The sequence below is a fragment of the Prenolepis imparis genome, unplaced genomic scaffold (assembly GCF_030444845.1).
Source record: "Prenolepis imparis isolate NDT839.2.m4 unplaced genomic scaffold, iyPreImpa1.0 SCAF_9, whole genome shotgun sequence".
NCBI classification, from domain to species: domain Eukaryota; kingdom Metazoa; phylum Arthropoda; class Insecta; order Hymenoptera; family Formicidae; genus Prenolepis; species Prenolepis imparis.
This window is the reverse complement of record NW_028141167.1, coordinates 7,269,822-7,286,379: the sequence shown is the minus strand read 5'-3', so window position 1 is coordinate 7,286,379 and position 16,558 is coordinate 7,269,822. Positions and strand designations below refer to the sequence as shown.

The 16,558-nt window shown below is 33.6% G+C and overlaps 1 protein-coding gene across 1 annotated transcript; it reads right to left on the bottom strand.

Annotated features, from left to right (window-relative positions):
• Window positions 1-2,475: 2,475 nt before the first annotated feature.
• LOC145940506 (uncharacterized) lies at window positions 2,476-4,153 on the bottom strand. Its single transcript, XM_083045735.1, has 2 exons — window positions 3,898-4,153; window positions 2,476-3,249 (listed from the first exon to the last, which is right to left on the bottom strand). The coding sequence occupies exons 1-2, from the start codon at window positions 4,151-4,153 to the stop codon at window positions 2,513-2,515; spliced, it is 993 nt and encodes a 330-aa protein (XP_082901861.1). The 3' UTR covers window positions 2,476-2,512.
• Between the last annotated feature and the right edge of the window lie 12,405 nt (window positions 4,154-16,558).

Sequence of the window (16,558 nt, the reverse complement as noted above, 5' to 3'; positions counted from 1 at the left end):
AATTGCTATAATATTATATTACAATATTATTACTAAAAAAATATTTTTTTATATTATTTTGATTATTGAAAATTAATAAGTGTTATAGAATTTAGTGACGTAAATAACGTTTAATTTTCGCCGTTATAATTTTCTTCGGATGTCGCTTACGATTTGGAATATCAACTTTCGACGGCACAGGACAGAACGAGCTTAATTATTCACGCGGTTCCTCATTAACATAGTTGACAGTGAAATTTCACGATATCGCGATATCGCAACTTGGCAAATGGAATTAACTGGGACACGCAACTTTATTGATGGGAGTATAAAGGAATGGATGGCATCTACATATCATTCGTGCTGCCGATGATCCAATTGCCGTGTGTGACGAGACGTGAGCGCGCGAGAGCCCGTAAAATTGAATTGCGATTGGATGTCGCGTCGGACATTTAGCTCTCCGTCGTCGCGAGTTACGAAACGTTGAATTCAATTGAAGAGTGAAACGCGACGAATATTGTTATTAGCGGATTTTTTTATAGCTATCAAACGAGTACATGTAAAAATTATTTTTGTATCTTTTTACCTGCCGTCTTTTATAATTGATTAAAAGCGTCGTAATTTAAGAGCGACTGCTACCTCAGGTAAGAAAGATTAGAAAAGTCGCGATTGAAGAGACACTCCATACATCACTTGTACTCGCATTCACGCTTCAGACTTTAAACTGCCATAATTGAATGCACTCGCTAACACTCTCAAGAGGCGAGAAATTGTCGCTGAATCCGCATTCCTTAAAGGTCCCTTAGATTTATTCCGAGCGATTGTCAAAAGCACCGGCCGCTGTTGTGTAGGACGAAAGGCAGAAAGGCGGATCGTGGAAACGCGATTTTTTGATTCCGACTTTTCGTTTGGACTCGTCGTCATTCAGTCTGTCCAATCGGTCCCTCTCCCTCTCTCCTCCATGTCATTGATCCACCAAATGCATGAATGAATCGAGTCTACGCGACCTCGGGGACTTCTTGGCTACCGTGAATGGGACGCGGCGTTGTCGCGCTTGGGCCCGAAAAAAGGCAGCCGGCTGGTTTTCACGTTTCATCAGGCCCCGCGAATGGCGACACAAGTGTCCCATTGTCGGTTCGGAGCTCGAGGTTTCAAGAGCGCGAGAGATCTTGACGCATTGTCGCACAGCTTCTTAACACCATTAACTACGTTTTACCTTAAATTTAACCTAAAGTGGGGGCCCTCTTGACAAATTTTCGGGATTTAGGGCAACACAACCGGTTTCCCATCGACAATAGCGAACGAGCCATTCGAATGACCGCGTTGTACTCTTGTTGAGTTGTACTCTTTCTGACCGATCGTTTGACTGGAAAATCGTGTATATAAGCGCGCGTTACGCCGTCAAAAGTGGTGATATATGTTGGAGATTCTCTATGATGAACATTTGATATACGCGTTATTCATACGCGTTTTATATGTATATATATATATATATATAAAAAGCTACATATATTTTAATCACTTATTTGTGTGTAACTTATCATTTACTACATCACTTGTCGTTTCAATCGTGATCTTGAACACACGATATATGTGTATATATTATATTTGAAATAAAAAATATTGCGAGAGAGAGAGAGATATTGGGGGGTATGCATAAAGAAGATAACAAAATTATTGATTCTTATTAATTGTGTTAGGTATATATATGCGTATTTAATTAATTAAATTATTTGCATTATTATAATATATTTATTATGAAGAAAGTGCTTTACATTATTATTATTATTTATTTTGTTCTGAATTATATATATAGAAATTATATTATGAATATTTTCATAATTATATTTTCATATTTTCATTATAATACAATAGAAATCAATAGCAGCATTAATATATTTACTAACTAAAATCTTCAATTAAAACTGAGATTCTACAATTCAGAATCATTTAAATTTATTTATTTTGTATTATGATGAGGATAATTATCAGTTATTACTCGACAAAATTGTTTTATATATGATACTTCTAAATTTTGAGAGAAGATATTTTTTATTTTAATCAAATTTTTATATTTAAAAAAAATTTTTATATTTTGAAGATTTTTATGTGATAATTTTATAATTTACGTTTCTCTTTCAAGGAATAATATTTGTTACGTACTAAGCGTATAAATATATAGTTTGCTATGAAGGAATTAAGGTACAAATAAGAAATAAATTAATAATGTGTAGCAATAAATTTTATTCCGACTAACTTTATATTAAAAATATGCAATCTTGGTTTTATAAATCATACAAAAATACAATATATTTATTAATATATAATTGTATATACTATATATATTTACAATATGTACAATATGTTGCGAATGCATTTTGATATATTTTTATTGTTTGAGCTTTTTTTCGCTTATCTACATTTCTAACTATTGATTTAATTTATCTACTCGTAAAATTATCGAGAAATTTGAATCTCTTGCGTTATATATTACATACTACAAGTTCCGAAACTTATATACAGACTTCCGGATCTATGAGTTAACGATTCTCTCGACGGTGTGCTTCGTGCATCCCATATTCCTGAACATCGGAGTTGTAATTGCCTCTGGAGTCGGAGTCTGATAATCTGCCACCGCTTCCATCTTTCTCCTCTTGTCATCCTGTTCATCCTGTTCATCCTGTTCATCCGCGCCTGGCAGACTCCTCTTGCAACCTCGAGAGAGATCTCGTGCCTTGCATCCTATTACCTGATCCTGCATAGAGTTTATTCTCGAGAATTCGAACTTTGTTTCGAAGCAGGCATCTTCATTTGCGATCGATCGCTCGAGACGTTCGGTCTCGGCGAATCTGCGAATGGATTTGCCGTCGCCACTTTCGCTTCTCGGAGATCTCTTTTCGTCTTCTTCCTGCTCGCACCTCCTGCTAGCTGATTCGTCTCCGCAGCTATCTTTTCGTTTACCGCAGGTCCTCAGGCAGCAGCACTTCTGGCTCTGACCGGATGGCAAATCCTCCTTTTTGTATTTTACCCGGCGGTTTTGGAACCAGATTTTCACCTGCTTTTCCGATAGCCGAAGATTAGTCGCGATTTCGATGCGACGCAACCGCGACAGGTACATATTTGAGGTGAATTCGCGTTCCAACTCCAACAGCTGAGTGCTAGTGAATGCGGTCCGGATACGTTTAGAGCTGTTGTTGATGGAACTTGGAGATTTTGGCGGAGGCGTCGGGGTGCTATTGCGGGACGGAGACTCGCTAGGCGCTGAAATGTCTGTGAAAAGGTCAGGGGTTAATGGCGTTGCTACGAGATCGTTGTTGCGATGGAGAGAACTCAATAAATTCAGTGCTTGCTTTTACGTGATATATCTAGGGGTTGAGGGTTGAGAATACACGAAGATGTACGTGTCTTTTATATCAAAATAATATTTTGAATATCTCAGAAAAGATAAAAATATTAAAAAATATTCGTATATTAAAAGATAAATATTTAAAAGATAAATATTAAAATAGAATTATAATTTGTTTTTACTTTTTAATTTTTACTTTAAAGTATATTAATGCAGTTCACATAATTGCTTTTGTATTATAATGAAAATGTTATGAAAATAATTTTAAAAATATATGTACAATAATAGAATTATTTCTTTAAAAAATTTTTTTTATTTGAATTTTATCGTAATTATTTGAAAATATATGAAAATATTATTTGAAAATATTTGGCTTTATTGTAATTATTTAAAAATATAAAAGTCTTTTATTTTTATTATAATTTTTATGATAATATATTTTATTGTTAAAGATTCTAATGCGTATATATATATATATGTGTAATGAAGGCAGTGATTATTATTATACATTATTATACATTTGTGAGCCGTTAATGGACATTTGCCATAAGTTAATTAGTAATTATATTTACCTGATAGTCTGCTCGTTGAGGTATTCAAAGGCGATGGTGGACTCTGTCCTGGTATTGGCAAAATACCTAACGTCGGTGGATTGATGGACACAGGCATAGTGGGTGGTCTGGGCACCGGTCTAATCGGTTGATAGCCCAAACCCAGATTGAAAAAATTGAACATGTAATTAGGCAATTGGTTCCCATAATACGGTAATGGGTATGAAGGCGGTGAATTGTTGCCGATTAAAGAATCCACTAGAAAGCTTCGAGACATTTTCTCTTTTTCTCGAAGCACTCTTCGGAAGTTTAATACAATTTCTCAAGTTGTGTCCAACTTTAAATCGCAGAAATCACACGCGACACAAAATAATCCAACGATCATTGAGATTTCTCCGTCGCACTGAATTTTATTTTTAATTTTTGCTTTGAATTTATATTAAACTTTCTTCTCAAGTACTTCACGTACTTTGAAATCACAGCGTTTCTAAATATTTTCGATGCCTTTTCTTCGAATTATCTTTTCGTATTTTCTTCGATTTTTCCAAAATACGCGATATTGATTTACACTGCTTTTCAATATTTTTAATTATAAGACGAAGTTAAATGTAAACTCGTAGTTCTGACTGCACGACGGTGCATCGAATTCTGCATCCCGAAGACCCCGGTCTCGTTATATATATGGGGTGCAAACTCCACCCAGGGGTTGGTTTCTGATCTGGGGCCCTTTTATACGGGGCCCCGCCCTTCTCCGTGAGGGTGCCCCTTTCGAAGTTCACCCTAACTGCCCTCTCCGGGGAACGACAATGAGTAGGGCATTTTCTCGCAGCACTAATTCGACGGGTGGCTAATATTGCCGGAAATTTTATACGGCCTCTTTAGCTATCTTCTATTATTATCGATGTCCTGACGCACTGTATACTCTGCTCGTCGTTATTTCGGAACACAACAATTGATGAGCTCAAAGTATGATTTAAATCGATGGAAACAAATTTATACTGCGGCAATTCTGGAAATTAAATCTTTATTTTCTAGAAAAGTTAATAAAAAGCTTAAGATTATTCTTCATTCTTAAATCAGCTTTAAAAATCTTAATGAAATAAAATTGCAACGAGATAATTTTTTTTATAATTTATTAAAATAAAACTTTTTATAAAAAAATTTTTGTTTATTAAATTACTATTTAAAGACACACTATATTATTATCTTTAATGGATCTCATAAAAGCATGCGTCTTAATCCTGATACAATCTGTCATTTGAACGGTGACCTGAATTTATATATTTAATACGAGAACAGCAGAGGCAAAAAGATCTTTTATCTGTTCCTACGATTTTTCTTTACGGACAAGGGTAGAATAGTTTCGAGTTCGTTCCACCTTTTCTCTTCGTCAACATTTATCAACTGGGTTTTCTTGGAACGTGTTGAAGAATCTGCGAGGGCAATCAAGATAAGTTGGTAGGAGGAGTCATTTAAAGACATTGGTACCTATCTCGGTTTGTGGAAGCGTTATTAGTAATCTTTAAACGCGCGAAATTAGGCAAACGACATTATAATGAATCTCGAGAATAAAATATCGAATAAATTAAGATCAGACTTAAAAACATGATATAAAAACATATACTTGATATATCTGATTAGATTTTTATTTGTGGAAATATATAAGAAATATTTTAGAATGAGAAAGAGAGAGAGAGAGAACGAGAGGAGAGAAAAAAGGTCGTTTTCTACCGATGTTACTCAAGGAGTGAAACGTAAATTCGTTTTTCGCTGCGGGTCAATACTCGGCAGCTCGGCCCGCTAAAATCAAATTTCGGATCCGTCTTAGAAACTGACACTTTCTCGGTCTTATTTTTCATCTGTCTCTTTGCTTTTTCTCTTCATTTACAAGAATTTGCATCCTCGAATATATCACTCTGATGAAATCTTATAGCACCGAGCAGAAATAAAAAATTGCTGATGCGAGGATAACGAGAGAAAAATTGCGAGAGAACTGCGGAATACGAAATGAAATAGTTTGATATGTTTGACCGGTGAATACCGGGGATTATCAAAAGATGTTTTGCGCACGTGGAATGAAATCAGCGGCATGATTTATTGAATTTTACTATGATAATATTTTAATGACGCAAAATTGTACGAAAGTTATTTTTATTGCGTTTCTGCATTATTGACCTTAATCTATCTTAATTAAACTTTGAAAGGAGAGTTAGTGTCTTAATTCTATCGAAAACAAAAATAAAATACTTAATTTTTTATAGCAAATTTTAAAGAATTAGATTTATTCACGCGCACATCAGATAGATGCACATAAGCATTAATATCTAAATATAATTAAATATTAATAATGCAAATATAAGTGAAACACAATATATTGTATAGAAATTTTTTAAAATGATTTTATAACACTTGTAGGATCCATCATTTATTGATTATGTAAATGACAGCTAATCATTATTCATGGAATATACTCATCTGAAATTTGAGTAGAAGCACATTGCGTTCATGTAGAAAGAGAGCGAGAGGGAGGGAGATAAACAGAGAGAGAAGCAATAATGTTTCAGTAATATGCCGTTTGACTTGCACACACACGACTAATTTCTTGATTAGCCGTTGCCGTAATTTATCAAGCGAGTCGAGCAATAGACGAAACCGCACGATCTGTTCACAAAGCGGAAAATTACTATTTAACATGAAACGCCGCTTCGAATATCCATTTTCACGATCAGAATTTCGACCTCGTCATCGCACGAGCTTATTCTTGTGCGAGTGACTCTGCACGGACTGCACCTGTCGATATATCCGAAAATTAATTGCGCACGATACGTTATTGCTATAGGACGGGGGAGACGCGATTCGATAATTGTTTCATGATTGAGGCAATATGATATGATGATAACATATATTACGAATACTAAGATAATAGTCGTTACTATAATATTCAAATATCGAGTTACAAAATTATCGATTTTAAATTGTGTCTTAAGAAGTATTAACGAAGATCTTTATTTATATATTAATCAATTAATAACATATTTAGTAAAGTGCAAAGAAATTTCTTTTTTTTTATGTAAGCTTTTTGTTTTAAGTTTTGTCTTTATTGTAGGAACATACTTTAGTAATTATCATTTTCTATGTCGCATTTACCATCGTTAATGAATCTACAGCGGCAATTGTAATTCTATTGAATATTTAAGGACGGATATTTCGATATTAGCGGATAATATATTCTATATATATATATATTATTTAGCGCGTGCCGACAGAGTTGAGAAAACATAGCCGCGATTTTAAACCCCTAACAACACGACTAATCCCATTATCGAAGCATACATGAAGGGTCACATCCCCCGCACTCTCGCGTCCACGTATTAAAAATCACGGTAACGTTATCTTACGGGTTCTAGAGTCGTGAATAATACAATAACGCTTCTCTCCCCTGCCTCAGCATATGTCCGCCGGATTCGCGATTCTAAGGGGGTGCTCGTGGAACCCTTCGACCGGGGATCGAAAGTAGGGACCACCCTTCTCACAGCGAAGGGAATTATCCGGACTAGAACCATATACTCTACGTCCTGTGGACTCACGTGCGTCGTTACTAACATATCTCGCGTCATTACGTAGGAAGGATATTTTAATTTCGTGCACGACCCTCTTACCTGGAATCATCCCATTGGTTGCTCCCCTTTATTTCAGGGCGTGACTATTCTTATAGTCCCAATAGCTGTCCAATCTTTGTGGCCATGAGCACTCAAAATTTCCGTTTCGAAAACAAGCCTCCAAATGTGGCGGTTCTATCGAGAGCACCGAAGCGTCGCGATTTCAGTAATAGTTATAGCGAAGCTTAGCATTTCAGAGAGTGATAAAAACAATAAGTTAAAATAATATTAATTTTTTAAAATATTTTATTATAAATTATAAAATAATATTTAATTATTTTATAATTTATACATATATAAAATATTTGTTATTTATTATTCTCAGGGTGAGTCGCCATTAATGTGTAAAATTTTAGTGACAAGTTCGTTATTTAAATTTAACATCCGATTTGTTATGAAAGAATTATATCTTTCAATATTCACCCACAGAGATATTTAAGGTTCTTTAAATTTTAAATAAAGAATTTACCTTTGACATTTTATATGCTATTTGCCTTGTATGCCTTGTATAATAAAATACAAGGACATTATGTGAATAGACACACGTCTTTAAAAGATACGCAGTCGTGTCAAGAATAGCGCATGATCTTAAAGAGGAAATTACCTTCTCTAAATTCTTCTTCTGTGATTGGAACATCTCTATGTTTGTATTAAAGAATATAGGTGTAGAGAAATAATTTTTGATTTGATAAGATGCTCTTGACTTCGAAAGGAAATCTAGCAACGATCGATGCTCAAAATTAATTGAATCAAAGTGACCTGTATCGGGAAACTACATAATAATCGTTTGTTGTGGTTAGAATACAATTTGCTTATAGCTATTTGAGGTAATATCATACTTTTGTCAAATGACAATATGAAGCGATATGAAACATTATATATTCATAGTATACATTTTTAAGTAATATTTTAGTAACGTGTTATGTAATTGATTTTATATAAATGGATACGTCGGTTCAACGTACCGAATCTAAATATGGGTTGGAAATCTATCTCTTAGAGAATCTATCTCTTACTAAATATGGGTTGGAAATCTATCTCTTAGAGAATCTATCTCTTACTATCGAGATAATCGTTATTATATATATATATAGTTTAGTGAGGCGAACTCATCCCCGTTGTGGAACTTTCAAGGTATGCGAGGTAATATCGTCGATGGCAAGTCTTGTGTAATGCTCGTGACTGCAGTCAAGCTAAATATTTGAAAACATGCGGTACTTCGTTTCGAAAGTTATAATTTAAAAATGAAGCTAAAATGGGACAAACTGATTTTCTCGCCATCGTTTCGACGATAAGTGCCTTCACTTGGGCATTAACCTTTTGACGCATTCTGCGACCTATGCAAATGTCGGCAAACATATTACGCGCGCTGATGTCATATTTTTCTCGAAAACCGATGTAAACTCCGACGAACTACTGACGTTGGAACTGACAGCTTAACGAGCCGGAAAGAAGAACTTACATTTCCAACTTCTGTAAATCGCATCTCGACTTTCTCGCCTTGCTTCACATTTTCTACTTTCTTTTCTCATATCGGTGGTTGATTTGTCATTTTTACAGTACGATACCTGATCGCAAATTTTGTTCGAAAAATAAAGATTTTATCTCAATAATATTTTATCATGAAACCGACTAAAAGCGTTCGAGCTTGAAACTATGACTACTTCGAAAAATATTTCTCATGTTTTCTCACGTGTGCAACAGTAACAGATATATTGGACAATAACTCTGATCGGAGCGAACAAATCCGTGTTTTCACATTTCAGCATTTAAAATGAAATTCGTGCACGATTTTTGAAGAAAGTTTTGCGAACATTCCATTCTTGAATATTTTAAAATACTACAGCGTAGCGTAGGAATAATATGTAACGTTATTTTGAGCTAAATCTCATTCCAACTTCTCCACGGTATAATAATACAAGACCGACGAACTTACAGTTGATGTCAATCTCGGTCGACAATTCGGATATTGTTTTTTTTTTTTTTTTCAATCAGTCGCGACGAGTTACACTGAAAATTTTGCTGGCGAACTATCATGAGAGATCCTGTCGCGAATTTTTCGTATTTACGTCTAATCGAATAAAAATCATTCGCAAATTCATCTCCGAACGAATTAGATTCATGTGTCGAATCGATAGTAACATTGCGGAATTTGCATTTCTATAGCTTAAAAAGTTTATTTTTTGATTTATTGATACGTACTGCAATAAACTTAATTAGTGAGGCTTTATATTGATAAATAAATGAAAATATAATATATCACAAATAACTCATCGAACAATATAATTAAAAATAACTGATATATGTGTATGCATAATATGTATGCTAAAAAGTTAAGAAAGCTTGATAATTTTAAATAACTTAAAGATTATAAAAATAATTATATATATGTATATGTGATATAATTATTTAAAAATTTAAAATTATATATATAATTATTTTTGTGATCTTTAAATTTTATAATTTAAAATTATCAAAATCTCTCTTAGCTTTTTAGATGTGTATGAAACAATATATTCGCTCGATTGCCTTTAGTATGACATTACAAATTATTATCGCTGTTCAAACATTAAAATAGTTCGATGCGAAAGATTTTACGCACTGATAATCAATAAAGCTGTTTTTATATTAACATTCTTTAGTTGGAGCCATACAAATAATATAATAAAAAATAGATTCTACGAGATAAACGCGATAAAGCGTAACATAATGAAAACAACAATCCTTATACTACTATGCGGTGGTAAGCGATTTATCGAAATCTTAATTCAGTTTCTTCGATACCTTTATTCATAACGTCGATCCCGATCGAAGATCATGAAAGATCGAATCTTTTCCGATGTGTACACACGAGGACACGGATTGATGTCCTCAACAAACTCGTCGTTCCTCTTTGGACAGAGTCCTTACTCCTTTCATTGTCGATAGTATCATCCCCCTTCCTTTTCCGCCACTATCTCGATCTTCTAAGTATAGAGCTTCGGAAATTAGACCTCGGCTCATTTCACCCGGCGGAGAAAAAAAACGTGCATTCTTCGCGCAGAATACAAGCTTACAAAGGAGCATCCCATTCGAGAGTCGAACAACCCACGCCGTTGGTCATCTATGAATGGAAAGAGAGAAAAAAAGCGGCGCCGATGGATATGATCATGGGAATGGCAAATACGATTTCGGATATTTCCTATTGCTGCCACGTCGGGCAAATAATTCGGCCATAGTCGAAAGGGCGAAGACTCGCAAAAATCCTTTATAGTCCTAGGCCACTGAATTCTCCCCCCTTTCATGGTCGATACGACATACAAAGACGATACGCGCCGATTGCCTGCGACAATTTACTCTACTTGCGTCGATGTATCTTGGCATAGAGCTATTCAATCCTTTTCGGAAAATAAATGAAAAAGGTTTGTTTTCCGATGAGATCGAATTGGACGAAGGGGATATTTCCAGCTGAGTTAGTTGCATTTCAAAAATATTTGATTTTTTTAATGTAATTGCTCGAGATAAGTACATCAGAATTCGATATAACTTTGCGATAAGCAATTTAAAATTCCGTCCGAATCTGTTGGATTAACGAAAAAAATTTTGTGACCATTACTGTCGGTCCTTTTAATATCAATCGGGATATTTTTAAAAAGCAATAAATTCGTTTTTAGCGATGAAAGTCACGTAAGAAGTTTCTTCGAAAGTACCTACACGTCTCGGATTCTCTGGACGAATACACTGCGCGTTTCAAATAGATATATAGCAATATTTCGTATAGTTTGTGTGTACGAGGCCGAAAGTTTCCCCTGCTCGATATATAGGATAACTTCCGTGATCGCGCCACAGAAGAATTAACTGCTCCAGAGAAATTCGACGTAGTCGTTGGTCTTCCGAAAGGTCCGAGAGAACCATCCTTTGTTACGTATTTACTTTGTCTTGAGATGATTTTCTCTTTTTTCGGCTTTTATTTCTCGTGAGAGTCTTTACTTTTCCATGATCGAGGACACGTGCGCTATTAGCCGACGGTGAGAGAGAAAATTTTCTCTCACGTCTCTAATATATTTTTCTTATCTCACGTTATAAATATTTTTACATCAAACTAAAAATCTACGATAAAGATTCCTATAATAAAATTTTATTTTATCTTCGACTTTGTTTGTTGATAATATGCAGCATTCCGAAGATTAAAGAGATCTTTCAGGGTTACCAGCTAAATGCTTATGCTTACAGAAACTTACTGCAAGTTTCTCTAATAAAGAAACTTCTTGATCCTGAGAGATCTCTGTTTCAAAACTTTGAAGCGGTCCTAGATAGGAATTTCGTTACTTTCATTTTCTATAGTGAAACCACTCGAGTCTTAAAGGTAATGCGATAATATTATTTAATTGCAAATTTTTAAATAATTTCAGAACTATATAATACATTAATCTAAAAACATATTATAAAATAATGAAATAATAAGATAATAACAAAATTAAAATTTTATCTGTTCTATTTAATCGGTTTAGATGTCAAAAAGATCTGATGTAAATTCAATACTGAATTGTTGGTTTTTCTAATTTCCATTTATATGTTGAATTAACCGGTCACATCAATTACGAAATTTACCATGAAGATTTAGGTATTTAAGTTCAACAGCGAAAGAGCGTCGATGGCCTTTTGTCGGCGATGTTGCAGTATTGTTTCGCACTGTATTGTCGACAACAATAACCGATCCCGCGATGGTGGGTTCATTCTAGCGTAGATTATTCGGTAATTTCACCCGTGTTACGCGTGTTTTATTCCGTGTGCTGAAGAAATGTCTTTTTTCCTCTTCTTTTCTTTATTTTGCCGGTTATTGATTTTTCTTTTTTTTTCTTTCAGATTTTCTTTAATCTCTCTCGCTTATTTCTTTCTCTTTTTCTTTTTAAAATCACATAATTTTAAATTGTAATATACTTTTATTATTGTTTCTTTATATTCTTCTTGTTTATTACATTTTATTTTACGTAATTGTTTCTTTATTTTTTTATATTTTTCCTTTGATACAGTTCTTTTTGCTAAGCATGATAAGATTTTTTTAAATTTTGTAATCATAAACTTTTGATCACTTTTTCTCTCTCTCACTCTACAAGTTTAAGTATTTATGTTTTGACACGCGCCGAGGATTCCATGTGAAAGCAGTAGTCAGTTTCGTTCTCTTCTCCGTCTTCCTTTGAAGTTTCATAGTTATCGCACGGTTTGTCGAGCAACGTGAATCGGATGACGATCGGCCCGCAGCGGGATCCACAGTGAGAGTATCATGAGACGTAATGACTGGTCCGTCAAACGCTAAGAGAGATCCGGTAGGTAGGTCGACGCGGATGAGAGAACAGCTAAGCGCATTTCCCTCTCTTTCGGGAATAACGGAAGGAACAAATTTATGCTAATACTATTTTGTGCGAGAGCGCTCATCGCTTAGGATAATGCGGATCGTCGATATAATCGAATCATCGCTCCGATTTTTCTGCGTTTCAGATAGCTGCGACTATTGAATTGACGTTTATTTTCCTAGATAACGTTCGCAATATGTGAATTATGATTTTAATGAAAATTAGCATATTTCGTATTCTTTATGCTCTTTCATATTTAATTTGTTCTACGAAGAATTTTTTCTGGAAGAATAATTTGCAATTTTTTTTTGTTTATAAAGATATTTTATTACATACACGTACGCATTAATATATATATATATATATATATATATATATATATATATATATATACACACCACATATATACATATGTATTTAAATCATCAACTCTATCTATTTATCAATATATATAATATAAACGTAAAGAACGGATTTGGAATATTTTCTAATTTAATACAACTATTTGCTATTTAAATTATATAAAGATGATAATAATCGATATAAAGATTAAGAACGCGCGATTTAAATATTTCATTTATTTGTTCTTAATCTTCAAGCTTATTATTATCAGCTTTAATCCGTTCATGTAAAGAAGATTTATATGTATAAATGATAACAATAGAAGATAACACAAAATATACTGCAAATTCCATAAATTTTTATGCAAATAGAAACTTTGAAGAGATAAAGCAGAAAAAATAGAGGACATATGGTTACTCATTTCTTTTACATAAAATAAATTACAAAAAACTGACGTGATCTGTTATATATTTTTTAAATTGTCTGCTATTAGTGCAAAAGACAGATTATATATGACGAAGAAGCTTTTTCATGAGCAAGGGAGAATTTAGTCCGTCTGGGTCGTTTCAAAGTAATTATAAGCTATTCGAGGTTATTGTAGAAGGTTGTTGGTTCTTAGGGTTGCTTCACATTAGAGATTTGGTTCACCGCAAAGATATTGCACGTTCCTCCAACACTCTCGTAATTATAGCAGCAAAGTTTTGCCAATGTTTGCGGAACAATGTTCTCATTATCTTCTACATAAGATTTCTGCATGAAGAACGATCTTAGGTACAAAACATAAAAATCGCTAGTCCCTTCACACCCTTGTGTCTGTTCCTTTACATAATATTATATATATTTTATATATATCTTGTATAAGAAAATATGAAGAAATAGAGAAAAATAGATCTATGATATTAAAATTATTATTAAAAATTTATATTTATTGGTGAAACTACAACGCGCTTAAATATAAAAGAAGCATTGGAAATAATAATTAAAGTGTCTTTTATGTCTTATAAATTGACTGAGAAAGAGCAACGAGACATATTCCATCGCATTGGTTTTAATGATGCTATCCAATCCCCTAAAAGCTCACTATTTCTCGGTTCCCTCTCAAGTGGCTTCGCAAAAAATGAACTTTGGATGACGAGGCAATGCCAGAGATATCCTTTCCGCTTCGAATTTTACGGTGCCCCCCTTTCCCGTCGGATAGATTTTTATAGATTCATCATGGTTCATGGGAAGGGATTAAAAGAAAAAAGGTTGCTCTCATTATTCTCGATCGCGTCGTCACCAGTCACCAATTATCCTCGTCTTCTAAACATCAACTTATTGTAATGATGATTAATTAGAGAGAAAAGGAGAAGGGAAAACCAACTTCAGATTATTATAAAAAATAAATCACAATCCACGAATCATTAGACTATTAATATAACAATAAGAACAATCTAAAGAAGAAACGCTTTGTTGAAATAACGTTTAATAAAATCTTATATGAAAAAATATTAAATTACACGATAAATCATTAGCGTATTGAATGAAGCTCTTTCGGTAAATTTTCCAAAGTAAGGGAGAATACGCAACGCGAGAAGACGAATTTTCTCAGGATGACATTTCGCGACCTCGCTCCGGGCTAAGGGTGCGTTTAGAAGTCTCATCAAAGTCGATTTCTTTCAGAGACGATTGCTCCAAAACTTCATTAAACTATTCTATCCGTTTTCCTGGCGACGGTTAAACCTCGTTTCGTTTCGCCGCCCACACTGGACAATGGGCGAGAATTGCGATTTAACTTTGTTGCGAGTAGCGCAACCTTATATTCCGCTTTCGACCACGTGTCAGCGAATAATGCACGCGTGCCGAGATAATACTTGGCCAAAGACGCCTTCTGATTAAGGATACGCGCCGTGCTAACAGGCACATTGTCGTCTCGCAATAATTGCGTTATCATAGGGGTTGAAGGACTAAAGATGGTACTTTGAAAGGAACAAAATTTTGAATCGACACATCATGCTATAATTTGATTATGCTAAAAAAAAATGTTAACTTCAAGTTTGATAAATTCGAAATAATAATGATATAATAAATAGTGAAAAATATGAAGCAAATATGATAAAATTTATAGATATGAAAAAGATTAAAAATATTATTTTCTTTCTTTAGTGCATTTTTAAAAAAATATGTTTTGTTATTATATATATATAAAGTATTTATATATGTAAACATGTATTTAAAATAAGATATAATAGCTATCTTTTTTCCACAAAAATTTTTAACATATTTTAATTATAACTTTGTATTTTATTAACTTTTAATTATATTTGTTTAACTTTAATTTGTCTAGTGTTTAACTTTTATAGTTCTTTATATTTAGACAAAGTTAAGTATTAAAATATATAGCGTAGAGAAATGCAGTCTTTGCTATTACAAGACCAGTTACAAATTGCTGCTCCAAGAATAAAAGAATAGATGTCTAAAAAGCTAAAATACAATATAAAAATCTAGAAGAAAAGAATATAGAAAGAAGATTGTTATGCATTGTGTCTACTTGCATCAAATAGCATCATTGTTTTCATTAGCACTATTTACTTTTTGGCATTGATGTAAATCAAATTAGTGAAGAACGTTTCTTTGCATAATAAATTTCATGCAATAGCTGTAGCTTACCGCGATCGTGACAATACAAAAATTATTCAAGCTGATGGAAACATTGGAAAATATTGGAAAAAAAATTAATATTAATAGATTTGTATTCTATAACAGCTGAAAAGAAAAATTTCAATATCGATAATCGATATTTTTGCTAATTGTAAGTTTTACTTTGTCTTAAAAGGAATTTTAAATATTATATTATATCAAACATTTGCATCGAGTTTTTTGTAAAAAATATATAATAAATGAATAAATCAAAAATTTATATGTAGATACACACACACACAGGTTTATCAAATTTATCGAATGTTAAAAAAATTAGAGAACTACAGAGAAAGAGAATATGTATATTTCTCTATCTTTATAATATTAAAGTCAGGTTCTTCGACGAATGTGTAATATGTATTCGTGCATCTTATATAATGCTGAACTTCGCGTACATATTAGAATTCTTAACCCTTTGTCGCCGGAATCTTCTTTATGCTCTTAAAATTCAGCAGATACCAAAGACTGGATTGACCGAAAAGCATGAAATCATTATCATTTCATCCAGGTGCGCGCTCATTCGCGTATTCAGAGACTCGTAATGTCTCCGTGTAAGGGGAGATCGGCGACACGAGTCTATAAAATCCCATAAACATCCCTCAGGAACGCGCTATAGGGGCGGTCGCCACTGAAAGGAATAAAATATCGCTTTTTGCGGCAATTTTACGG